Below are 26292 nucleotides of genomic sequence, written 5' to 3'. Positions count from 1 at the left end.
TAGGAAGGAAAGATTGGTATCAACTGAACAAGAGAACACAGATATTTTGTCAAAACCTGACTCTGAAAGTGAATAAAAAATTTTCAACTAGACCTAATGATTCATCACACAGGCTTTGTTAAATTAAATATGTGCCTAAGAACTAGGAGACAACTCGAGACCCAAAAAATGAAAAATCAAAAGAATTAGAACAGAACCAGATGTGAGTAATGAAAGTCAACAGTACCACCAGTCAAAATTTAAATCTTCGAAAGATAAGCATTAATTCCACATTAAACGATTTCAGGTATAAGGACAATTCAGCTTGGGATATAGATAGAATACAAGAGAACGTTAACTCCCACTCTAAAAATGCAAAAAAGGCATAATATCTTTTGAAGCCATCTTTAATAAATGAGCCAAGTTGGCAAACCAACCAGGTGAACTGAATTCCAAAGTGTAACAAGCCCTTTTGAAGAAAAATGGACATATTCAAACTGTTTCACCCTTGGCAAGGCATGAGAGGCAGCAATCATTAAGTAGGTAAGAAGAAAACAACCGGATCCATTGTAATGAATTCTTAAAGATTTTCAGTAAAGAGATTATAAGATTCACTTCAGTAATTAGAAAATAGTCCATAGACTATTTCCTAGTAGTAAAATAATTTTTTAAAAAAGGAGTAGCTAATATTGAGTTTACTATTAAATAGATTGCAAGCACTTTGCTAGCACTTAACATGCTTTATTGAATTAGACTTTACAACCCAGTAAGAAAGGATTATTAGTATCCCCGTTTAACAGAGAAAATGGCACAAGAGAGTTTAAGAAGTGGGATTCAAACAGAGGCATCCTGACTACAGAGCCAGGCTCACAATTAGGATACCGGATACTGGAGTCTTTAATCCATTCCAGACATACTTTTTTTTAATGCAACTTAGACTGTTTAAGTCATTCCTTTTGCTCAGCTTTCATTTGTTAATTTCCTTTCCATGAACAAAGTAGACACATTCTCCTGTTATTCTTTTAGATGTATCAAGATAGAGTGCTAATAAAGTCATGTTTAATACAGAATCTAACTGTGTAACTTTGCAAGTAAGTCTGCCATAATTTAAGGATAAAACATAACTGTAATCTACAAGATAAAAGTAAAAAATAAAGCACAGAGCAAAACAGAATTGGGAAAGAACCCTGTTCTTGCCCCAACCTGCCCACTGTAGAGAACATTAAACTGCAAAGAACTAAAAGATCTACTCTAAAATTAACTGAAGGAAAAAGAATCTTTTGAATTTTGATGAGCAGATAGAAACTTCTTGCTATGTAACTGTTGTTAGTCTTTTGTTCACCTAAGCTAAATAACATAAAAAAACTAAAGGAATCTTAAGATTTACTTCATGCCATTATGGAACTAAGGAAAAAGCACATCACACTTCTATTTAATAGAATCTCCTTTGTCACATTTGATTTTCAAAAACAATAACATACTGTGCTCTGCTGTGCTTAGTCTCTCAGCCGTGTCCAACTCTTTGGTACCCAATGGACTACAGCCTGCCAGGCTCCTCTGTCCATAAGGATTCTCCAGGCAAGAATACTGGAGTGGGTTGCCATGCCCTCCTCCAGGGGATCTTCCCTACCCAGGAACCAAACCCAGGTCTCCCACATTGCAGGCAGATTCTTTACCATCCGAGCCATCAGGGAACCCCCAATAATACACTACTGAATAGTGAATATATATGTATATATAAATATGTACACATAAGCTAGTTCTATGCCCTAATGTTGACCATCTTGTAACTATGCTCTTGTCCCATGTATGAGAAACACCTTTCCAATTTACAAAGTCACTTTGTACTCTACCTGAAACTTCCAAAGAGTATTAGAAATTACTCACTCTAATGACATTTGCAGATATACTTAAAATGTAATTGATTTGTCCTAGATACTGATCTAGTAATTCTAGAAATATGGTATACTTCTCTCACTAAAACGGGACTTGGGGTGTACTGAGTGTATTAAATACAAAAACTTAATCAGGAAAACAAAATAATCCACATCAGTAGCAATCACAATGCAGTTCTTGGAAAGACCAGACAGGAAACGCCATGTAGTTAATAATCTCAAACCTTCAATAGACACAATTCCTTATATTAAAGAACCAATTTACCAAGTTAAACTTTTACTTAATATAGTAAGAGAAAAGCCATGATTAGAAGAAATGCAGAAATGATTCCATTTTCATAAGCTAAAATATTTCTGCTGCCAGGGCAGACTATTAGAGCCATTTCTATTCTAGAATTTGAACACGTTGATTTTCCAAGTTGGCAGGCTCTCTCTGAAGCCCTATAAAGGTCCTTGTTTCCACTAATTCAGATATTTCAAATATTCTGAAAACTGGAAATGTTTCCTAGCTCTCAGGCTAAATCCTAGCACAAGGATATTTCTCATTTTTAAATTTAGAATCATCCTATTAGACCTTCATTATAAGAGCTCTATGTGTCCTCTTCCAATTATTGGGCTTTCCTGATGGCTCAGACAGTAAGAATCCGCCTGCAATGCAGGAGACCTGGTTCGATCCCTGCATCGGGATGATCCCCTGAAGAAGGAAATGGCTACCCATTCCAGTACTCTTGCCTGGAGAATCCCCATAGACAGAGGAGTCTGGAGGGCTACTGTCCATGGGGTCGCAGAGTCAGACAGGACTGAGCGACTAACACTTTATAAGACCTCTATCTTAAGTGCCCTCTTCCAATTATATTTCAAAACTTTACTCTCATCATGGCATTACAATTTTTTTTTGTTTATTCCTTTTCCTCCATTAGTTTATAAGCTCCCTCTGTCTTGTTCACTTTCCTGAAGAAGACTAAATATTTCCTCTGAATTGCAATTTTAAGAGAAAGGATGTAGACTTCAAGCAGGCTACCGCTTTTTCCTTAGCCAAAATATCATAAAGATAACTTTATGTAAAAAAAGTCACAACACTGCATTTTAAAATATTTTCCATATAACATGAGCTTAATGAATTGTGAACATTCAGCTCAATATTCTTCATCTAGTTTCAACTAGAATCAATCAGTGAACAGATCCATTCTTTACATCAGTTTTACCTAGTTTCAAGAATAAATTACTAAAGGATCACGAACGCCCTCCTCTGTCAAGAGGCGGTTCCATTTCAAGCCTGAAACAAGCTGATATACAAGCTAGGGAGGTTTAACTCCAGTGTAAATTGAATTTTTTTTTTTTTTTTTTTTTTAAGAAATAAGAAGGTATGCCACACAGCATGCTTAAGTGATATTCTAGTACTTTTGTGATGACTCTGGGTGCTTATTTCTGAACTTTATAAATCCTCTCCATTTTTATTAGGGTTGGAAGTCATTCTCCTTCTCTCTTTCACTGTTTTCCCATGGTCACAGTTATAGAACATTTGCACAATGGATTTCGCACGGTCATCCTACCCAGAAAATGGCACTCTCTAACCATCTCCAAACTCTTCTCCGTGGATATAGTCTAAAAGCAAGCAGCTGGCTTTTAGGACGTGCGGCAAACAGAATTTTTTTTTTTTTTTTTTTTGAGACAGTAATCGAATGGCTTTCCTGGTGGCCGCTAGCGTGGCACGGAAAGCCTTTTGCAAACAATAGTCACCTTATTTGTTCTCATGCTAGCATTTATGGGACTTCTCAAGGCTGCCGGGGGATGCTGAGCTTTCCCCTGGCACTCACCGGAATCTCCTGCTCCCCTAAAATTAAACCTCCGCCGCACGTTTGAACCGCGCTTTCGTTTACAAAACGCTCTCACGAGCCTCTGATTTGACGGCGACTGTGAAACGAGCGTCGTTGCCGTGGTGCCTATTTTACACGTAAGGAAAAGATCCTGTCCACAGACCTAGTCCTTTGGGCCGCCCTCACCCAGGTGGAGTACACAGCTCCAGGCAGAGAGGGGAGCAGGTGTGACGCCCACGGCCGCAGCCTCTCACCTGGCCGGCAGGGCGTGCCACGGCCTCCACTCAGCTGCCCGGGACGTAGGCCCCCCGACGGCGGCCTCTCGGGGTCTCCGGGCCCCTCTCTCTCAGTCCGTGCTCGGCCCCACACCTCAAAGTGCCTCACGCTCTCCTCCTCGGGCTCACCGTCCGATCTCGCCGGACAGCGTCCAGAAGGGCCTGGAAACCCCGCGGCCGCCACAGCCTTACAGGGTTTGGGACCCACACTCCTTGGCGACAGCGGTGGCAGTCACCAAAACGTCGGGGGCTCACGAGAAAGGAAACCCCGACCCCAGTCAAGCAGCTGACATTTCCCCAGTCAGTCGGAGCACCGCCCACTTCCGCTTCCCCGCCTACCCTGTGGGTCGTCCGGTCCCGCAGCCGCGCGGGGTTGTGGGTATCTCGAAGGCGGCAAAGCTGCAAGGAAAGGAAGTAGTGGCGAGGCAGCAGGACTACCAGGCTGGGCAGAAACTACAATTCCCAGCAGGCAGCGGGGCCGCAGACGACGGCTGCGGAGGAGAGCCGGCTGGCTGGAGAATTCTGCGCGCGCTGCTGGGATGGAACGTTGATAGAGTTCGCGGGTTTCGCTGCAGCGAGCCGGGGCCGCACGCAGTGCGCCGCACACAGTGCGCCGCCGCGCGCCAAAGCGGGAATCCGGGAGGCGGGCACCTCTGCTATTAATGCACGCATTTAAAACTCCCGAAGCTGTGGACGCCATGCACAGGTAAACCGATTGCAGAAGGAGACAGAACATGAATGGACCGTCTTAATTCTTTTAGGCCGCGTGTTTTGCTACTTGCTAATATCGTTAGCAATGCTGTAATGTGAATGGTTGCTTCGCCTCTTTGGGAAAATGTGGATGGGTGGATGCTTTAGTGCGGTGGTCAGCGTGAATGTTATTTGTCTTCCCTTATTGAGCTTTCCTGCTGCTGTTTTCAATCAGTGTGTGATTGCCCTGCCTCTTTCCTTGTATGTTCCCTCCACTTTTAAGAAATTCTTGAGGCCTTCTGCATGATCGGAAATCAAAAAGCCTTTTCGATGTATTCGGTTATTTTCTCTTTTATTCTTGGGAACTCGCCGCCGGCACGTAAAAATGCAGTTCAGTTAACTGCTGTGAAAGCTTTCTGCGGCGCATAGCTTGCAGCTTCCTTTAGGCCTGTCTGGGAATTATTTACGGGCGTGTTTTTGAAAGGAACGTGGGGCTATTGTGCGTTTCTGCAGGAAACACCTCCAGGAGATACCCGACCAGAGTAGCAACGTTACCACCAGTTTCACGTGGGGATGGGATTCTAGCAAGACTTCTGAACTGCTTTCAGGCATGGGGGTCTCCGCCCTGGAGAAGGAGGAGGTGGATAGTGAGAACATCCCCCAGGAACTGCTTTCAAACCTGGGCCACCCACAGAGCCCCCCACGAAAACGGCTGAAAAGCAAAGGGAATGACAAGGACTTTGTGATTGTCCGCAGACCTAAGCTAAACCGAGAGAACTTTCCAGGTAAGGTATGAGGGTAAAATACAAGCCCAGTGAATGGTGGATCAAACTATTTCGTCGGTAAACCTTTGTTTTGGGGTATTGAGCATGGGGTGGGGCCCTTTTAAAGAAATTGTTATTTAAATTTATTTATTTATTTTGTTCGTGCTGGGTCTTCCTTGTTGCCCGGGCTTTTCTCTAGTTGCAGTGACTTCTCTACTGGGGGAGCGTGGGCTCTAGGACGCAGGGCCTTCGGTAGTTGGAGCACGTGGACTCAGCAGTTGCGGGTTCCAGGCTATAGAACACAGCCTCAATTACTGTGGCGCTTGGGGCTCAGTTGCTGTGCTGCGTGCGGGATCTCTTCCCAGATCAGGGATCAAACCGGTGACTGCTGCGTTGGCAGGCAGATTCTTTACCTCTGAGCCACCAGGGAAACCAGATAGGATCCTTTTAAAATTGCCCAATTCTTCAGTTATTTTCCAAAGAAACCAGACAACTGCTTGTGCTTACAGAAATGGTGGTATGTGTGTCTTCAGAGACAGAACTGACTTGTAACGTGTGAAAAGACATTCTTCCTTTTTCTTTAGGAGGGACTCTGCCTGGTTAAAGGCCAGCTCAATACCTCTGACAAATAGAAATAAAGCAATGATCCATAGAATTATTTTTGTTTATATTTGGCTGCTCTGTAGCCGCGGTTGAGCCTTTTAGCGTAATCACTTTAGTTATTTGTCAAAGGACTGCTGAAGTGAATGTTGAGCTAAGGGGAAGAGACTCATCCTTCCAGATCCATTCCCAAGAGGAATTCTTCTTTATGCTGTCTCTATCACTCACTGTGTTATCTGTTCAGTTTCCCTAACCCCATAACCTAAAGGTCAGATTCCCACCATCCCCCCAATATCCAAACAATCATTGAATCTTTCTCTCTTTTCTCCTAAATATTTCTCATATTTAGGAACGGACTCATAATTCAGAGCCTTATCCTCCCGAGATACATCCCCCAGAGTTAGAGTGGACTGATTGAAATGTAGAACTCCACCCCGTCATTCCCCTCTAAATAGCTCTCTGTTTCCAGGCTTCTCAAGCTGATGTATAACTGCCTCCCACGGGTGGATCAGAGCTCCAGGAATACTCAGAACCATAGGGTAAACATTGTGCGTTGACCTGGGGTTATCAGTTTTTCTTACTGGCAGGCCATGTAAAACATTAATTCAGCAAATATTTGCCGAGCACGTTGTGTGTGCTAGGCATTGTTCTAAGTACTGGGGATATAGCAGTGAGCACAAAAAGGCATTTCTACCCTCATGGAGCTTCTCTTCTAGAAAGAGGATGCAGTATGCACAAATCTGGTGTGTAGTATGTTAGAATAAGTGCTGTGGCTAAAAACAAAAACAGAACAAGCCAAGAGGGACAAGAGGTCCTGGGATGGGAAGCTGGTTTGCAGGGTATTGAGGAAGCCTCACTTGGACAGTGAGCTGTAAGCAAAGGCATAAAGGAGATGAAGGAATGTGCCATGCAAATATCTTGGAGAAAAGAGCCCCAAGCAGAAGGAGCAGCTAGTGCAAAGGCCCTGGAGCAGGGGAATGTTGTGTTTGTTCAAGGAACAGCAAGGAAGCCATATTCCAAGAGTGGAACAAAGGGGAGAATAGTGAGAATTGGGCTAGAGGTGCCGTTGAGCAGAGTTGCTGTGTAACCTTTGAAAAGGATACACTGGTGTCTTGAGACAACTTTGAGGGCTTGAGGATAAAAGCTTATAGACTTGTTGAGAGGTGTGGGAATGGTGTTAAGCAGCTTCTGGATAGATTTTGACGTTAGAGTGGACAGAGAAAGGTTTTGAAGTTGTAGAAGTGATCATACTCTAAATTGAAATTCCGTGGGTCATGATGGAGAAGAAGAGACAGCCGAGAAATAAAGATGAAGTCTGGCAGAGCCAGGGTAAATTAAGTATATTCCTGAATTCCCCCATCTGGCTTTCTTTGAGAATGGTTGGTTGATCGCTTGCTTGCTTGAACAAAATTTAAAAAAAAAAAAGATTTTTTGGCTTTTGACCCTTTCTTTAGAAAATAGAACTTCGAAATTATGGTCTGGGGATCTATATTAGGTATTGGATTAATCAGAAAGGCAGTAAGGATTGTGGTGAAGTCAGACAGATATGGCTTTGAATCCAAATCCTGCTGTTTACCAACCTTGGGAAGCTATTTGAGCTCTCTGTTCCTTAGTTTCTTTGTGCAATGGGATAGTAATGCCAGTGTCATGGGGTACTGTAAGATTAAATGAAAGAATACATGTAAAGCTGCTAGCATGCTCCCTGCGTATAACAGTAAGTAAACCCAGTTAATTTGGTGGACAAAAGATAGCTAGCGGAGAGGCTATTTCACTTTATCTTTTGTCCTTAATCCTGTTAGTCTGGCCCTGTTCGTGTAGATCTTTTTTCTTCAAAATTGAACGTCCCTGCTATTTTTAGTGTCAGGAATGCAGCAGGAACAATTTGGTGAAAGACGCTTCCTGCTAAGATGAGCGGCTTTTGACAACTTTGTCCAGTGCTGATAGCATCTGACGTGGAGTGTGATTGCTGTGTGTCCTATATGTCCTTCCACATTCACACACACAGACAGAAATACAGATGACGTTTTTAAAGCAAGGTACGAAGGAAACAAGATGGAAGATTCAGGCATGGCTGCTGTCTCCAGGAAATTGCAGTTCAAGTTGAGAGAAGAGGATACACGGTAAGAGAAGCTCCCAGCAAAAGATGGCAGCTCATACACTAGCAGCTGCTGAGTGGCTCAGGCAGCAAGTGCTGTAGGAGGCCAGAGGGAAGGAGCCCCTTGTATAAAAATGACCCGAAGCTTCTCATGGTGATCCTCACGGCACGTGGGCACGCTTCCTTCTGCCCTTCAGCAAAGCAGAGGCTCTGGAAGAGAGAAGGACCTGGAAAGGATTCAGTCACTGCATCAAGATTGTTAAAAATGACTTCAAATGTATTTATGGGAAGTGAGAGAAAAAAAAATCATGACTTTTCTGTTTGTTGTGACCTCAGAGAGAGGCAGGGAGGGAAACCACTGGTATGCTGTGCGCGTGCGTGGAATTTCCCACCATAGTGATTGGTAAATTGGTATGGGGGGCTGGGGGCTTGCAGGGTGAGGAACAGCTGGTGTAGAGCATTCCCAGTGGGCCATCAGGAGCCTGGGCCCCTGGCGGCGCTGGATCATCATTGTAGTGAGTTTTGTCTGCGGTTGTCAGGACAGGTGGCTGAGAGCGCTGCAGGATTAGGCTGGAACGGACCACACCTGCTTTCCATAGCGATCTGATGACAGTGGCCCTGGGCTGTGTGAGTTTTTCTTGGTTCTTCACTGGACAGTCTCTTTTTTCTGCTGGCCCCAAGCCAGGCTCACATCTGGTAACTAAATCCTCTTCATCTGTTCAGTTTGGAAGATGGAAACTTTGTGGCCAACGGGTACCAGGACAGGTCTGAGTAGCCCTTGGGGTGAGTCTGTGGAAGGAGTTGGGAGGAAATGGCCTGGTGATGAGGTCAGTAATGAACAGAAAGAGAACAACTGCATTTTATTCATGGTTGTAAAATGCCTTCCCCGGTCCCCTGTCTTCTCCTGCTCACCCACAACCCCCACTCCGACCTCCCAAACAGAAGATAGCTGTGGAAATCCTGTCAAACTAATTTGTTGATCAGCTTTCCCATGGCTGTTAAACTGCTTGAAATTCCAGGCCCCTTAGTGGTTTTCAGACTAGAGACTCCAAAGTTTAGAGTCTGCTGATATCCCCAAGGGAACGTGTTCAAAGTGCAAAATTCCAGAGATTCTCATCCCAGAAGTCCTGCCTGGAGCCTGGGAATCTGCTTTTTCAGTATCTGTAGGCAAATGCTTTTCCTCTTTTTTTTTTTTAATAACCAATAAATACATTTTCCATTGCAATCTTGGGTGTGTATCTTAAACTGAAATTGCATTAAATTAGTTTTTTCCTTACCAAGGTATTTCCTATTCTCTTCCATTCTTTCAAAACAACACTAATCAGACTAAATTGATTTCATGACTCACCACTGAATCTTATCCTGCAGCTCCAAAATTCAGCTCTGTAAGAGCCTTTACAGGCCCTTCCCAGGCACCTGTGTTTACCCTATAGCTTCCTTTCATTGATTCAGCAGTGTTGATGGAGCATCATTCTAGAGATGGGGGATCCAGCAGTGAACACAACAGACCAAAGATCCTGCTCTTCTTGACCTTGCATCCTGTACCTAATTCCCCGAATCCCAATTTCCATGGTTTCTTAGTCTTCTCACATCCCAGGGTTGAGCAAGTCTCTCATTGAAGTGTGGGGTTGAAGGGGTCATTGAGGACCTCTATTTTAGCTCTTTCCTGTTTTGCTTTTTTCAGTTTTGTCCAACCAGGCAAAAAATAAAAAAGCCAAAATACCAAGAGCTAACATGGTCTAGTGTTGTCTCTTAATGATTTATAGAAGAGGAAGGAAATCTCATCCCAGATGGCAGAATCTGTAGTCTCCCAGAAAGGAAGCATGGGTCGTTAACACTTAAAACAAGCAAGCAGAAGCAAACAGGAGGTGAACCTCCACTCTTAAAAAAGGAGTAGATTTGAACAGCAGTGCCTGCTTATCCTTCAGATACAATTATCTGTGCTTAAAGAAAAGGGCAGTTTTAAGAGTCAAAGATTGAGTACTCTGGAGTTTGAATCTGAGTGTAGGTGATGTTTCAAGAAATAAACATGTCAAGTAAGAAGACGTTACCTATAGAGTAAAGACCTCATGCATCGAAAACTCTTAAGCAAGCGTTATTATTTCCGAAAGACTTTAAGAGGCCTGGGAGGTGATGAGGTTACAGAAGTGGACAGCTGACTTTGCATCAGAGGAATGAATGGAAATGCTGGTGACTAGCAAGTGTGTGAATCTGGCCAGTTTTCTCCTTTCATGGCTCCAAAGTGTGTTTGATTGCTTTCATATTGTTGAAGATTAAAGTCCATGGGCTTTATTTTGCTTACTGTGCAGGTCTGGTGTGCAGCCTTGGGGGTTTTAGAAGAGGTGAGTAGAGGAAAGACTTGCTCTGGACTTTGTCATCCTCTCTGAGCAGACAGACCAGGCAGCAATGCAGTCAGGAATCCAGGAAACAGATGGTCAGTGTTTTGAGAATTAACTATGGCAAGTAAAATTAGATTGAGCATATCCCAAGCCTGGATACTAGCCACTGGGGCAGCTGTACGAAGACAGACTTCTGTCTCATCTGTTGAAACAGCATCCAGTTTCAGGCTGTGACACCCCTCCCCCGCCTTCACTCCCACCAGGTCCCTAGACTCAGTGTTGTCCTGTGATCAGCTCTGTGGAGACGTGGGTACTTGGCTGCTCAGAGAGGCTGTGCGTTTTTCCCAGCCATTGCCCCATCCATATGCTCACTGACCCATTGAGAGCTCTCAGCATCTCTGTTTCACTCCCTCTCCCCTCTGCCTTCCCTCCCAAGCCCTGAAGGATTCCTTTTCCCAGAGCAAGTGAGGTTTAGTTCTCACTTTTTTAAAAAGCATCATTTTTTAAAAATTTTTCTTCATTTTAGAAAATTAAGTCAGAACAGGAGAGAGAATCCTAGGGTAGACATAGGACAGGATTTGGAGTCAGATCTGTGCTTGAATTCCCACCGGGCCGTTTGCTAGTTGTGTGACCTTATCCCTTTAGTCGGAGTTACATCATCTCCTGAAGCCCCTCCCCTGACTTACAGAGGACGCTGCTTTTGTTTCTGGGTTTCAGTCTTCAGCCTCATTCCCCCGAACACCTCCAGGGCCGTGCCATTCCTTGGCAGACCCTGAGCCACCTGGTAGGCTTCAGACACTCTGCTCTGTGGCTCTGTGCCTTCACCTCAGGTTGTGGGGTTTGGAAACGGACAGAAGAGTCCCATGTTAATTTTGTGGCTCTGCCACCTGATAGTTGCTAGCACCTCAGTGAGGTTAATAAATAAACCTACTAAGACAAGGGTCCTCATCTGTGAAATGGGACACTACATCCTAGGACACAAGGCAAGCATTAGAATTGCATGCATTAATAAACGTATGAGACTCTTTAGGGCTTTCAGTAAATGGCAGTTGTAAATGTGGGGTTGTGTTTCTGTTTATTAGTTTGCCTCCCAGTGAGGCCAACAGACAGGGACTGTGCTTATGCTCTCCGGCATTAGTCAGACACCCAGGAATGTTTGTTGAAGTGGAGCCCTAGGCTAGCCTTGTCATTTGATAAATGAGGAAACTGGTCCTGAGAGGCCCACACTCTTACCTGTCTGTGAAATAGAGCCAGCTTTCTTCTCTTAGTTGTGTCAGTCATTCCTTTGTGAAATATTGAACACTTTCTAATGTTCGTCTCCAGGTTTGTCTTAGGCACCAGGCATGGCGGTTAATTGATTAAGGAAGGTTAATCAGTCACATGGATACAGAATTAGCACATTCATGGTTTGTGTGAAGGGGCAGTAAAAGGTATACTGCATTGAGCAATGGTTTTGATAATGTCTGTGGTGTGCCAGGCATTGTGCTGGGTCTCCATGTGCCTGTCTAGGTATGGGGGCTGTGCTGGTCACCTGGGAATGCCCCTCCAAGGGAGAGATAGTTCAGCTGAGGTCTGAAGGATGAGTAGGAGTTGTGCAGGTGAAGATGGACATTGCAATGCAAAGCCTTCCTAGTTCTAGACTGACTTAGCTCCCTTGTGTGGCTTCAGTGCCTCGCTTTGCTGTCCTCAGCAAACACCTGCATTCATCACAATGCCAAATTTTCCTTCTAGCATTTGAATTGTGTGCTAAGTGACTTCAGTCATGTCCGACTCTTTGCGACCCTATGGACAGGCTCCTCTGTCCATGGGATTCTCCAGGCAAGAATACTGGAGTGGGTTGCACCGTCCTCCTCCAGGATATCTTCTCAACCATTGGGTCAAACCCCTGTCTCTTACGTCTCCTGCATTGGCAGGCGGGTTGTTTAACACTAGTGTGCCACCTGGGAAGCACTTGAATTACTGATCTCTTACTCTTAAGTTGCTGATTTCTTATGTCTTCCCATAAAAATGGGAAGCACCACATTCATTAGTTTATTGATTTCTCCTGCCCTTTACTTTGCAACAAGCCTCCCTATCTCCTTTCCCCACTATTTTACCTGACACTTGGGTGCCCCATCCATAGCTCCTTGAAGCTCACCATTCCCTTTTATGCCAAGAGCTTTCTCCTCCACATTGATGACACTCTGTGTTTGAGGGCTTTCCCCAGGCAGGCATACTGGGCAATCAACATTCCCACCCCCTTTCAGAAGCCCCCAACCAATGACTGACAGCAGATGATGGATTAAATGCCCCAGCATCTGGGGCAGGTGCTTTATGTTTCCTGGGAGTCCCCTGCAGATTTAAAACCCATAGTGATAATCTGCTTATTCACATTCCCATGTTGGCTTCCTGCCCTTCCATGTGTCTCTTTATTCTTTCCAGTATTTCCTGGATCCCAAACCTAGATTGTTGATAAGTTGATCAGTCGCTCAGTCGTGTCCAACTCTTTGTGATCCCATGGACTGCAGCACTCCAGCAGGCTTCCCTGTCTTTCACTATCTCCTGGAGTTTGTTCAAGCTCATGTCCATTGAGTCAATGATGCCATCCAACCATCTCATCCTCTGTTGCTCCCTTCTCCTGCCCTCAATCTTTCCCAGCATCAGGGTCTTTTCCAGTGAGTCAGATCCTCACATCAGGTGACCAAAGTATTAGAGCTTCAGCATGAGTCCTTCCAATGAATATTCAGGATTGATTTCCTTTAGGATTGACTGGTTTGATCTCCTTGCTGTCCAGGGGACTCTCAAGAGCCTTCTCCAGTACCACAGTTCAAAAGCATCAATTCTTTGGCACTCAGCCTTCTTTTTGGTCCAACTCTCACATCCATACATGACTCGTGGAAACCATAGCTTTGACTATACAGACCTTTGTTTCTGCTTTTTAATATGCTGTCTAGGTTTGTCATTGCTCTTCTTCTAAGGAGCAAGCATCTTTTAATTTAATTTAATTATTTAAACCTAGATAGAAGGCGGTTTGGGGGTCTCAGTAAATCTTATCAGGCAGCCCTTGTCCTACTCAGAGATGGATGTTTTCACATAGGTGAAGATTCTAAGCAGCACTGAAAGGAAAAGGTCATGAAAGTAAAGCATATAGAGTTTTTGGAGAAATGAGAGGAATAGAAGCCAAAAAGAGTTTAACTCTCTGCTTTGTAACCTCTTGACATGAGCTATTTAGTCTTCATAGTGAAAAACTTTGCAAGATAAACCTTTTTATTCCCTTTCCTGCAGATGAAACTCAGCCCCAGAAGGATTGAGCAGCTCGCTTAAGGTTTGCTGACATGGAGACAATGCAGTCAAATTCCAGTTGGAGCTGTGCTCCTTCCTCAATCCAATAGTTCTCACACTTGGCGGGGATGGAGGGCAGGCACCTGGTGTCAGGGTAGTCATTGCAGATCATAGTAAAAATCTCAACAGACTAGATTCAAAGTGGCTAAGTGTAATTTTTTTTTTTCCCGAGTGAAATGCTGCCATCTGATCTGTATACACAAGAGACAGCAGAGGTCAGGGAGTTAAGAATTAATGGAAGGAAAACTTGGTTCCAATTTGTGAAGCAGGAGTCATGCCAGAGACCCTCTGCCCCCACTGACCTTGGCCCAGGAGCTTTGTCGTGTGATGGAGTTGCCACACTGAGGAGTTGCTCCCCGGAACGTGTCTAGGGTCAGTGCAGATGGTCTGCCTTCATCCCTCTAACCCTAGGCTTCAGAGCCTCAGTCCTTTATTTGATTCTCTAGAGAGGGAGGGGTGGAGAAGGCAATGGCACCCCCACTCCAGTACTCTTGTCTGGAAAATCCCATGGACGGAGGAGCCTGGTAGGCTGCAGTCCATGGAGTCGCTAGGAGTAGGACACGACTGAGCGACTTCACTTTCACTTTTCACTGTCATGCATTGGAGAAGGAAATGGCAGCCCACTCCAGTGTTCTTGCCTGGAGAATCCCAGGGGCCGGGGAGCCTAGTGGGCTGCCGTCTCTGGGGTCACAGAGTCGGACACGACTGAAGCGACTTAGCAGCAGCAGCAGAGAGGGAGGGGCAGGTGTTCATGGAGCAGCTACATGTCCTTTTTTTCTCAGGGAGTCTCCTTCCCTAAGCACTGTGCCAGCTCTGTCCCTGGTGTAGCACAGCACTCTGAGCCCTTCTGCAGCCTGTTGTGACCCTGGATTGAAATTTCCTATTTGTCTGTGTCTCAAACTCTGAGCAGGCCATACCTTGTTCATCTACGTCTGTAGAACAGTCCTCAGCATATAGCACATGTTAAGTAAATATATGAATGGTTTCATGTATCGGACAGTGTGCTAGTTCCTTAGAATATAAAGATTGTTAAAAGAAGAATCAGGTTCTCCTTCTCAAGATCTCATGGCCTTGTGGGGGCCTACACAGGTGAGTAAGAAATAGGAAAAATTGTGGTTAAAAAACCGGCCTGTTTTTGGTGATGTCCTGGGAGGCCGTCTATAGGAGTTGGGGCGTTAATGGTCACTTGATGTTAAATTCATAGCAGTCGGGGGCAGGCACAGCATGTACGGAGGCATTGAGATATGACACAGAATGACTCATTCTGAAAATTCCAAGTAGCTCCAAATGGCTAGAACATATGTCTAGATAATGAATCTAGAAAACCGAGTGGGGCCCTGATAAGAAAGCTTTGAATTTCATGCTCAGCAGTATAGACTTTAGACTGAATATTCAAGGGACACCATTGAAGGGATCTGATCGAGGGGTGTTTTCAAAAGATTGCCCAGGAATAGGGGGGAAGAGTCCACGGAGTCCAAGACTGTTACGTTTATCACTCACCTCCAGGCTGTCTCCAGCTCTCCATCGTCTTCTCCCTGAGCCTGTTGCAACATCCGTGTTCAGTAAATGCTGACACCTTTTAAATGGGGTGTATGTTCTGTGTTTAGTTGCTCAGTCGTGTCTGACTCTTTGCGACCCCATGGACTGTAGCCCACCAGTTTGTTCTGTTCGTGGAGATTCTCCAGCCAAGAATACTGGAGTGGGTTGCCACGCCCTCCTCCAGGGGATCTTCCCAGCCCAGGGATCGAGCCCGGGTCTTCTGCATTGCAGATGGATTCTTTACCAGCTGAGCCACAAGGGAAGTCCAAGAAAACTGTCAGAGCCACTGAACAAATAAGAGATACGGGAGGCTTATTAATAAGGCATTGGCTTACGTAGCCCTGGAAGCTGAAGAGTCCCATGATCTTTGGTCCCAAAGATCCAGAGAGTAGATCATGTTAGTTTCAGTCGAAGCCTGAAGGCAGGAGGAACCCAGGTTCCAGCTCAAAGGTGGGAGAAACAGCCAGGTCTTCCTTCATCCACCTTTCATTCCAACCCAGCTTTGGATTGGATGATGCAGGCGCACACTGGGGACAGCAACCTGCTTTTCTCAGTTGATGGATCAAATGTTAATCTCATTCCAGATAGCCTCCCAAAGACAACTGGTATTGTATTTAACCAAATATCTGGGTATTCCTTAGCCCAGTTAAGTTGACACTAAAATTAGCCATCACAGGGGAGAGAGGATAGCGGTAGCATTGGTTGTAGCAGATGGATTGGAGTTAGAGACCGAGAAGGCAAGTTATTGAACTCAGCTAACCACTCTGAATTCTAATCTAAAACACTCACTGTTTCTTTGGTGTGTGTGTGTTTCCTTCTAGGCTATGGTCATATTATCCTGATCGTGTGGGTTATTCTATTCATATGTAAGCATTTAATACTTGTTGAATAGCAATTAGAGTTTGCTTTTCTAAAAACTAAGAAAACTGGTTTTCCTGCATCCCCCTTTTTCTCCCTCCGGTTTATTCTGAACACACAGTCAGAGTGATCCTTTTAAAATCTCTGTGAGATCCTGTCATTCCTGTGCTCAGAACTCTCCGGCGGCCCCTCATCACCTTCAGAATCAGAGCGGGGTGACTGGCCCCCTCCCACCCCTCTGACCTCTTCCCCGATCCCCGCAACTTGCTCACTGCGTTCTATGCTGGCCTCCTTGCTGCTGCTGCTGCTGTCGCTTCAGTCATGTCCAACTCTGTGCGACCCCATAGACGGCAGCCCACCAGGCTCCCCTGTCCCTGGGATTCTCCAGGCAAGAACACTGGAGTGGGTTGCCATTTTCTTCTCCAGTACGTGAAAGTGAAGTCACTCAGTCGTGTCCGACTCTTAGCAACCCCATGAACCGTAGCCCACCAGGCTCCTCAGTCCATGGGATCTTCCAGGCAAGAGTACTGGAGTGGGTGCCATTACCTTCTCCGGCTGGCCTCCTTGCTGTTCCTCAAAACAGACCTGCTGCTCCCGCACATGGAACACACCCCAGGGACTCACAGGGCCGGCCCCTTCCCTGTGTTTAGCCTTTGCTCAATGATCACCAGCTCAGTAAGGCCTTCCCCACTGTTTTATACCATTTTACACCACAAAACACTGTTTGTAGTGGAATAGATATTAACATCTCCCAGAAGAATGTTCTTTAAATACCAGTTTGGGAAACAGTATGTTTACGCAATGGATGCAAGTGCACCAGATAACTTAAAAATATCTCTGAAAAATGGAACTGTTTTATACTTTTAAGTAACTCAACTTTTCTTCAAGAATTTTTTCAATAAGAACGCAATACTTCTTTTAATATAAGAAAACACAGCAAATGTATTAAAAAGTTTGGGGGGAACTCCAGCTATAAAACTTGACAGTTACTAGAGGAACCACCATTGTGGTGAAATTCACGTCACAATTACTTACTATTACAGAATTTTGTATTAGGCATTTATTTTAAAATGTGGAAGGAGATATTTTGACCAAATCTTTACTAATACAGACTTAGTCTCCTTAACTATGAATGACGAGTTTCAGTAGGCTAACAAATAGAGTTGAGTCAAAATAGAATGAAAATAGTTGTTTTCATCAAAGAGCCGAATATAACCCTTATCATAATTTATTATTAACCCCAAACATATGAAAAATAGAACAAGGTTAGTTGCTATTGATGGTTGAGGTGTGTGTGTATGCTATGTGTTTAAACCTTCTAACACCTTCCTCATTTTCTTCATTTTTAATACATCAAAGTAAAAGCAATTTTAACATGTCACTTAATTTTTAAAAAATATTGAACAGTTTTTAACATGTCTTCTAATATCATGTGATTGCTTCCCCAGTGGAACACAAGCTCCATGAAAAAGTGTTGTCTCATGTGTTACCTGCTTTCTCCTAACGCTTTAACCCATCCCTGGCATGAAACTAAGCATGTTTGTGCTAGATGTTCAGGACATGTGTGTTGAATTAAGCACTAAACTAAGCACTCAGAACATGTGTGTTGAATTAAGAGATGAGACCAGCCTTTTGATATTGTACTTTTAGGTAAATGGACTTCTGAGTCCACCCTCTGTAAGCTTGGAAGAAGAGGGAGAAAGATTGGTTTGCCTTTTAAATAAGGTCACTACTGGATAAATCCACCACTGAATCCACTTCAGAGAGGAGTGAGGTGTTCCTAGCAACCCAGAAGCATCATGTATCTTAGACATTGTCGTCTAAGATGTGAGAGGCCTGAGACTGGCTGGTGGGTACTAAAGAGAAGAATATCATGAAAAGTATTCTTGATACTCTATTTTCTCCTTTGCTGAGAAAGTATACGGTATCCACTTCAGGAAACATAGGTCATGGGTGAACAGAAAAAGAATTATGAGGATGAAGAATTCATTTAGCGTTAAATTCCCCTTTTTAAGTTACATGTTGTATATCTTTAAGTGCAGGAAAAAGCTCAGTACACTTGATAGAGGAAACGAATGGTAAAAGGAAAACAATTCTTTTTTTTTTTTTTTCTCCTCCAAGGTGTTTCTTGGGACTCCCTTCCAGACGAGCTGCTCTTAGGAATCTTTTCCTGTCTGTGCCTCCCTGAACTCCTGAAAGTCTCCAGTGTTTGTAAGAGATGGTATCATCTAGCGTAAGTATTTTTCACCCCATTTAGTGTATGTGGAGGAGGAAAAAAGAAGGGTTTTTATTTGGTTGGGTCTGCTGACACTGAAAACCAAGAAGAATATAGTAGCACAAAGCACACTAGGTATTTTCTTATTCATTATTATATTCTTTATAATAATTAGTGTCTTATTTCACAGATAAGGGAGGAATCTGCTGGAGGTGTGTGTGTGTGCCCAGTTGTGTCTGACTCTTTTCGACTCCGTGGACTGTAGCCCACCAGGCTCCTCTGTCCATGGAATTTTCCAGGCAGGAATAAAGAAGTGGGTTGCTACCTCCTCCAGAGGGTCTTCCCAGCCCAGGGATTGAACGCGTGTCTCCTGCATTGGCAGGCGGGTTCTTTACCACTAGCACCACCTGGGAAGATATCATCCCATTTTATATATGGGGACTGGGGCTCAGAGCCTCACTCAGGTCCCATAAAGCTGCTTTCCCACCCGGGTCCCACACAGAGCCCCGAGTTCTCTTCCCGCCACTCATACCCAGCCCACTGGGTATATGAGAACCAGCTGTGCCTTCGTGTATCCCTGTCACTCCTGGTTCACTGCCTGGCCCAGCATCCAATAAACATGCGCTCTGCTGAATACAGGGAAAAGAAGTTTTCCAAATGGGGTAAGTCACTTCCGGTGGGTCACATGATGGCCATTGTGAGCATGAAATATAAAGATGCTCAAGTGGTACCCAGCGAATTGTTCAGGTTTTGTTGGGTTTGGGGCCACACTTCTCAGGAGCGAACAGTGAGCTGCGCATGGGACATCCTGGTGAGCTGGGAAGGCGGTAACGGGCTTTTCCATCTTTACCTTTTCTCCTGCTCATCAGCCTCTGGCCAGCCTTTGTCTGTGCTTAAGGCCGTCTATCTCTCTCCTCCCTCCACACGTCTAGGACTCTCACTGTGAGAACGCAGGAGCCCCTGCCCTTCCATTCACAGGTGTGCTGGAAATAAGACACTCCAGGTATTTACAAGACTGTGCTACAGTCATCCCTTGGTACCCACTGGGTACTGGTTCCGGGACCCCCTGTGGATACCAAAATCTGTGGATTCTCAAGTCCCCTGTATCAAATGGGGTAGGACAGTCTGACTCTGGATCCGTGGATCTGTGGATGTGGAACCCGTGGACAGGGAGTGCTTGCTCAGTCATGTCTAACTGTTTGCGACCCCATGGACTGTAGCCCACCAGGCTCCTCTGTCCATAGGATTCTCCAGGCAAGAATACTGGAGTAGGTTGCCATTTCTTCCTCCAGGGGATCTTCCCCACCCAGGAATCAAACCCGCATCTTCTACATTGGAGACGGATTCTTTATCATCTGTGCCACGTGGGAAGCCTTGTGGCTAGGGAGGGCTGACTATATTTGCTTAGAAGAGCCACAGAGAGGTCGGCATACCTGGAATGCCAGAGCAGGTACATGGTGGTTGACTCACTTATCCCTGCTCAAGAAACCCCATTCTGATTTTCTTTTTCCACCAGCTGTGCTCTCTATGCAGCTCTGTTCATCTTCATCTCAACTGTCATGAAAGTTATAACTGACATTCATTAAGCACTTGTTATATGCCAGGCACGGCAGTCCTGTCTTCTTAAGAATAGAGGTTGACAATTTGTTTATGCAGAATTATTTCAAAGCTCCAGCCAGTGGTCTGCTTATCTCAAGTAGGATTAAAAAGTAAAATTCTTGTAAACATTCAAAATGTTCCCTCACGGGCTTGATCTCGTGTTTTCTTTGTGTTAAATTGAATTAACCTATGGGTATTCAAACTTCTTTATGTTGTTTACTATATTTGTTACCGCTTTTTGCTTTCGAAACACAAATCTAAACATTTTTACCTCTTTTCTTCACATTAGTTCATGGGTATTCCTGTATTTCTGTGCATTTATTTTAAGCTTTTAAGGTTTTGTAAAATGGAGCTGAACTATGGGTTTTCCTAATAGATATTTGCTAACCATATCTCATAATAAAGTCATAGAAACTTTCCTTCTTTTAGGGACATTTACATGTTTTTTAGGGTAGTTGTGGTAGCATGCCCGTGCTTCACAAAGATGGCAAGAGAGGTCATTGTGAACCTACCTACTTATTCAGTAATCAGTTGAGTGATTTGAGCAGTCTTAAAGTTATTGAATTGAATTGAATGCTGAAATTTTATTCTCCTGTTCCAGATCATTGCAGGGCTCATGGTAGCATTGAACTAGCTATGAAATCCATGTAAAGAGGAAGATGAAAACTTATCCATAATGGGACAAGAAATATTCAGTAGTGCCTTAAAAATATAGGTAATTGTATAGTCAGAAACAAACATGCCTTTAGAATTTGCTTCAGGGCAACTGAGTGGCCGTGTCCTGTTGTTCATAGCAGCGTCGAGGGCCTCCAGAAACTGGTGCCCTGACTCACCAAACAGAGCACCTCTTTTCCAGATTTGACGAGTCTCTCTGGCAGACTGTAGACCTCGCGGGCAGAAACCTCTACCCAGATGTGGTTGGTCGGCTTTTGTCCCGAGGGGTGGTTGCCTTCCGCTGTCCACGATCATTTATGGACCAACCGTTAGTTGAACATTTCAGGTAAGAAAGAAAAGTCCCTGGAGAATCTTGGGGAGGAAAACAGATGGAAATGTCTTTCTCTCTCTCTCTCCAGCTGTCTGCCCTGGGACAGGTCATCTGTGCAGCATGGGACAGTAGTTGTCTATGTTGCCGTGTGGTGAAACACAGCACAGGCTTCAGTGACGTCATTCCCGTTTTGGCCTAGGCCTGCACTTGGGCTCTTCCCAGGGTCTAAGGGTGCCCTGAGTATCCTATGAGGCAGGAGCCAAGCAGCCCTGGCTGGCAGATGCCATGCAGCCAAGCTATTCCCCCAATGCCCATGTCTTTTTATTTTTTTATGTATTTTTATTTGGAGAATAATTGCTTTACAATATTTTGATGGTTTCTGCCATATAAGAACATGAATCAGCAATAAGTATACATATGTCCCCTCCCTCTTGAGCCTCCTCTCTCCCGTGCCCCCCCTTCCATCCCACCACTCTAGGTTGTCACAGGGCACTGGGTTGAGCTCCCTGTATTATACAGCAGCTTCTCACTGGCTGTCTGTTTCACATATGGTAATATATGTATGTTTCAACGCTACTATCTCAACTCATCCCACCCTCTCTCTCCTCCGCTGTATCCACAAATCTGTTCTCTGTGTCTGCATCGCTGTTCCTGCCCTGAAAATAGATTGAGCAGTGCCATTTTTCTAGATTCCGCACATATGTGTTAATATATGATGTTTGTTTGCTCTCTCTGACTTACTTCACTCTGTATGACAGACTCTAGGTTTATCCACCTCACTAGAACTGATTTGTTCCTTTTTAGGACCATTATGTGTATGTGTGTGTGTGTATATATATATATATACACACCACAACTTCTTTATCCATTCATCTGCTGATGGACATCTAGACTGTTTCCCTGTTCAGGCTGTTGTAAATAGTGCTGCAGTGAACATTGGGACACATGTTTCTTTTTGAATTATGGTTTTCTCGGTAGTGGGATTGCTGGGCTTTATGGTAGTTTTATTCCTGGTTCTTAAGGAATCACCTTACTGTTCTCCACAGTGGCTTTATCAACTTACATTCCCACCAACAGTGCAAGAGAGGATTCCCTTTTTTCCACATCCTCTCCAGCATTTATTGTTTGTAGACTTTTTTGATGATGACCATTCTGACTGGTGTGAGATGATACCTCATTGTAGTTTTGATTGACATGTCTCTACCTCCACTGCCTATTTCTGATAAGGAGGTGAGGAGTCTTTTTGGATTTTGTCACCCTGGGTTTCTCATCCTATCACAGACCGATTTACATCCTGAAAAAGATCCTGTTTTGGTTTAGACTTTCTGAAAATGTATTTCTTACTGATAGTTTTGCAGTGTGGCTTAGTGCCATCTCATGCTAGAGTGGAGTGAATAAATACTGAACAGAAAAATAAGCTAAAGACGGCAGAGCTGGGATACAACACGCGTCCCGACTCGAGGCCTTTTCACCTTCTCGCCGTGGTCATATGACAGCACTCCTCTCCCGTGGGTGTTTTGTGTTTCTCCGGCAGCTCTTCCTTCTCAATCTCCTTCAAGTGCACGCTTTGCTCAGTTACTCTAGGGTCTGTCCCTGGCTGCCTTCTCTCCCGACCCACTCTTGTCTTCAGACAGGCTATGCCTTGTACACCCACATCTATGCCAAGACTTTCATATCCCCATCTCTAGCCCAACCCTCTCTTCCAAACAAACTCTTATTTCCTATTACCTAAAAAACTACCACAGCTGAATTTCCTACAAGTACCTTAGTGTTAGCACGTCCAGCCCAAGAACCTTGGTATTAACCTCCCTTTACAACTTGCCTTTCCATGGTCTTCCCTGGTTTGGTCATCCACCCACTCACCCTTGCCAGGAGTCATTGTAGGCGTGACCTCCTTGTCACCCACGTCCAACTCATTCCTATGATGCTCATTAATTCATTTTCTAAGTTGGACTGTACTGGCACAACGTCTGGACTTGGCCAAAAAAAAAAAAATGCTTTTGAATTTTAAAACAAACGAGGATGGCCAGTAACAATTTATTTTATGACTACAGCTATAGCTAATACTTGAAATGTGTGTTTAGGGTCTTGTTTGTGATAGACTGCCCAGGTCGGGAGGAGAATGGGTCAGATCTGGACATACTGGTTTGAGCCATCTTGTGGAGCCTCTCTTTATTCCCTCTGTGTTCAGCCCTTTCCGACTACAGCACCTGGACCTGTCGAACTCTGTGATCGATGCGTCTACCCTGCACGGCCTTCTATCTCACTGCTCCAAGTTGCAGAATCTCAGCCTGGAAGGCCTCCGACTTTCAGATCCCGTTGTTGAGTGAGTGGAACCTAGGAGCATGTTCCAAGGGCGCTCGTTTTGTGTTTGTTAATTTTGTTTCTCGAGTAGATGTAGGGTGTCCTGTCCACATGCAGGTGGACTCAGAAAATACCCAATACAGTGTTCCAGCCTCTGCAGAACCCTCCAGGGGGTTTGGTTCCTCCTCCCAGGAGGTTTGGTTGCTCACCTAGACAACCAAAGTTTGTGTACTAACTCTCGATATGTTGCTGGGTCTCATGCTAGGTTCTAGACACGCAAGGAGGAATTGAGGCATGGTTGCTCCCTCATTCAAGGGAGAGACAGATAATTACGGTGCAGTGTGTTTGCTAGATGCGTTGGTGAATATGTGGCAACACGCAGAGACCTAATTACATTTGGAGAAGGCAGCCGTCTTGTCTCAAGGGGAAGTGACTCTGAAGCTGAGTATTGAAAGTATGTGGGTAGGAGTTCTCCAGGTCGTGTGGGAAGGAAGCAGCCTGGGTGAAGCCACCTTTGCGACTGGATTCTGAAGTGGTCAGGAATTGATGGAGTGTGTGAGGGAAGTGACAGGTGAGGGTCGGCAGGGACCAAATCTCGTGGGTGCCTGCCACGCTGGAAGAACTCTGGACTTTGTTGTGGGCTGTAAAGAGGGAAGCATGGTGAAGAGAGAAGCGTGGTTCTGAGAATGGAACAAACATGTTTAGAAAATTAACTCGCTGGGCATCTCAGAAAATCGATTATGTGTGAAAGAAACTATTCAGTAGATTAGTTAAGATACTGTTGTATCCATTCAGGTAAGAAGTGATGAAATTTGATGGGGAAAAGGAAAGAATAATTATAATATCTGCTTAATATTTGTTGAGCACATACCATATGCCAGATACTAGGTTCTTTAAAGGTCTTCTAAGTAAATCCTCATACCAACCCCATGAAATACGTTCTCATTATTCCCTTTTTACAGATGTGAAAACTAAGCAACAGAGAGGCTGAATAACTTGTCCAAGGTCACACAGTAGCTAGGTAGCAAAACCAAGATTTGAACCTTGCCATATAGTACGATTCCAGAACTCTCGCTCTTAAATCACTGTTTGGCTAACATGAGGCATTTGGGAACAGAGAGGAGAGGGCAATTTGAGAGACGTTTAACTGAAGGAACCTGCTGATTTTATAAGTAGAAGTTTACTTACAAACTAATTACAATTGTGGGTGAAATAGAAATATGTTTAGGTCATTGGTGGATTCTTTGTTTTTCAGTTTTTAAAAGTACATTGGTAAGTGTTGTGTAGTTACTCTCTGTGCTGGGCACTGTGCTGAGGCCTTTATTACATTATACCATTTAATTTTAACAACACTACCAAGAAGATACTGATCTTGCCATTTCACAGATGAGTAAACTAAGGCAAAGCATCCTACTTGGTGTCGTCTAGATGGTCAGATGTGAATTTAAACTCACTGCTGACTCAGAGGCCTGTGTGCCTGTAGCTGCCTCCCTTAGCTTCATTCCTCTTGATTGAATAAGAGGGTCTGGTTAGTATTGTTACAACTTTGTCCTCTTTTTCCAGTAATCTTGCTCAGAACACAAATTTACTGCGACTAAACCTTTCTGGGTGTTCTGGATTCTCTGAATCTGCCCTGAAGACTTTGCTGAGCAGCTGTTCCAGGTAGGAGAGATTAGAGATTTGATTTTAGAAATGTGATTTCAAACATACAGTTATCTTTCACATCAAGATAGAATCGGGTAACATTTTTAAGCTTTCCTAACTCTTTGAGCTCTTGATTTGGAGAACTCAGTACCCTTTATCATCCAAACTTTCTATCCAAACTCAGGAGCCAAATCAATGGAAGTTTGCAAAGATTACTCGTGTCATGATCCCTTTTATTTTTCTTTGACTTATTAAAATAAGGAAAATGTTGTAATGTGTTTATCAACAGTATGTACAAAGAGTAGCTGTTTATACCTGACTATATTGCTATATTGTCAGGCTTTTTTCCCTGTAATGTCTGTAGATCTAACTTAACAGTTTTGACTATTTATTTGTCAAAAGTTTGTTACTGCAAAATACACCAATCTGGGTGATCCCATTAAAAACATCTTTTATGCTAGGTAGTAATGTCTAATGTCCGAATATAAAGGTCACAGAGTTACGGAGATTAATAAGTGAGGGGGGACATGATTCACAGAATACCCAGTACTGTGTCTGTCCTTTTTAATATCCCTTGGTCTCTGTGCTAATAGCATCCTGCTTATTTCTCCTTAATGATCTTATACAAAAGATTACTTTTGTGTAAGAATGTTACCAATGAGATAAAATGGTAGCCCTGCATTTTCTCAGCAATGCCAGGAATGGGATGTATAATTTAGCCGTTGGACTTTTCCTTTGAAGCCCTCATTTACTTAGTTACAGAGGCCCAGTAAGATAAAGTGAATTTTTGTGATGTCGGCATCTCTTTATTGGGAATTCCTGGTACATCCTATCAGTTTTTTAAAACATCTCAAGCTCATACTGTTAGTTTTTTCCTACAACCCAAGTGGTTGAGAAAGAAAGCATAGAAGCTAGAATTTCTCCTAGTCCTGGAATGAGGTATGAGCAGGAGAGGAGAGCACTTCCCTTCTCTTCCAGAAGAGGGCAGCATTCACTAAGCCCTTGGCTCATATCCCTTGGCAGCTTTCTGGAACAAACTGGACCGAGATGGAGAAAGCAGTTTCAGGTGAGCAAATGTAGCTGCTTAGAGAAGCTGAGGTTCTATGCAGAAAATGGTAAGGAATCAATGGCCCTGCGTTTTCTTGATTTGCAGCTTTAGGCAGGGTTTCACAGAAGATTCACTCTGGGTAATGGTTTCATGCTTTCCTTGTCACCCCTGTTATGTGCAGACTGGATGAACTGAACCTCTCCTGGTGCTATGATTTCACTGAAAAGCATGTACAGATGGCCGTTGCACATGTGTCAAAGACCATCACCCAGCTGAATCTCAGCGGGTACCGAAAGAATCTGCAGAGATCAGGTAAGACCCTCTG

The 26292-nt window shown here is 44.1% G+C and overlaps 2 protein-coding genes across 8 annotated transcripts in view; one reads left to right on the top strand and one right to left on the bottom strand.

Moving 5' to 3' along the window:
* Positions 1-4301, bottom strand: part of LMBRD2 (LMBR1 domain containing 2) — a 52177-nt gene extending 47876 nt beyond the window's left edge. For all 4 annotated transcript variants that reach the window (XR_002183147.2, XM_019982867.2, XM_019982868.2 and 1 more), the window contains exon 1: positions 3946-4301. The gene's annotated coding sequence lies outside the window, so the exon portion shown is untranslated. The remainder of the gene's footprint in view (positions 1-3945) is intronic.
* A 139-nt stretch (positions 4302-4440) lies between these two features.
* SKP2 (S-phase kinase associated protein 2) overlaps positions 4441-26292 on the top strand; it is a 39315-nt gene continuing 17463 nt past the window's right edge. Inside the window, exons 1-7 of one of the 4 annotated variants that reach the window (XM_019982870.2) lie at positions 4441-4672; positions 5170-5441; positions 18294-18405; positions 20843-20986; positions 23163-23297; positions 24839-24937; positions 26149-26279. In XM_019982870.2, the coding sequence (XP_019838429.2) occupies positions 4629-4672; positions 5170-5441; positions 18294-18405; positions 20843-20986; positions 23163-23297; positions 24839-24937; positions 26149-26279 (937 nt within the window). In that variant the 5' untranslated portion in view covers positions 4441-4628. Of the gene's footprint in view, positions 4673-5169; positions 5442-16135; positions 16181-18293; positions 19838-20587; positions 20702-20842; positions 20987-23162; positions 23298-24838; positions 24938-26148; positions 26280-26292 lie in introns of those variants that run through there. The other 3 variants (XM_070774762.1, XM_019982872.2, XM_070774763.1) reach the window with 3 other exon arrangements.

The sequence above is a fragment of the Bos indicus genome, chromosome 20 (assembly GCF_029378745.1).
Source record: "Bos indicus isolate NIAB-ARS_2022 breed Sahiwal x Tharparkar chromosome 20, NIAB-ARS_B.indTharparkar_mat_pri_1.0, whole genome shotgun sequence".
In the NCBI taxonomy this organism is placed as follows: Eukaryota; Metazoa; Chordata; class Mammalia; order Artiodactyla; family Bovidae; genus Bos; species Bos indicus.
The sequence above is the reverse complement of the archived record's forward strand: the minus strand, read 5'-3'. Positions and strand labels throughout refer to the sequence as shown.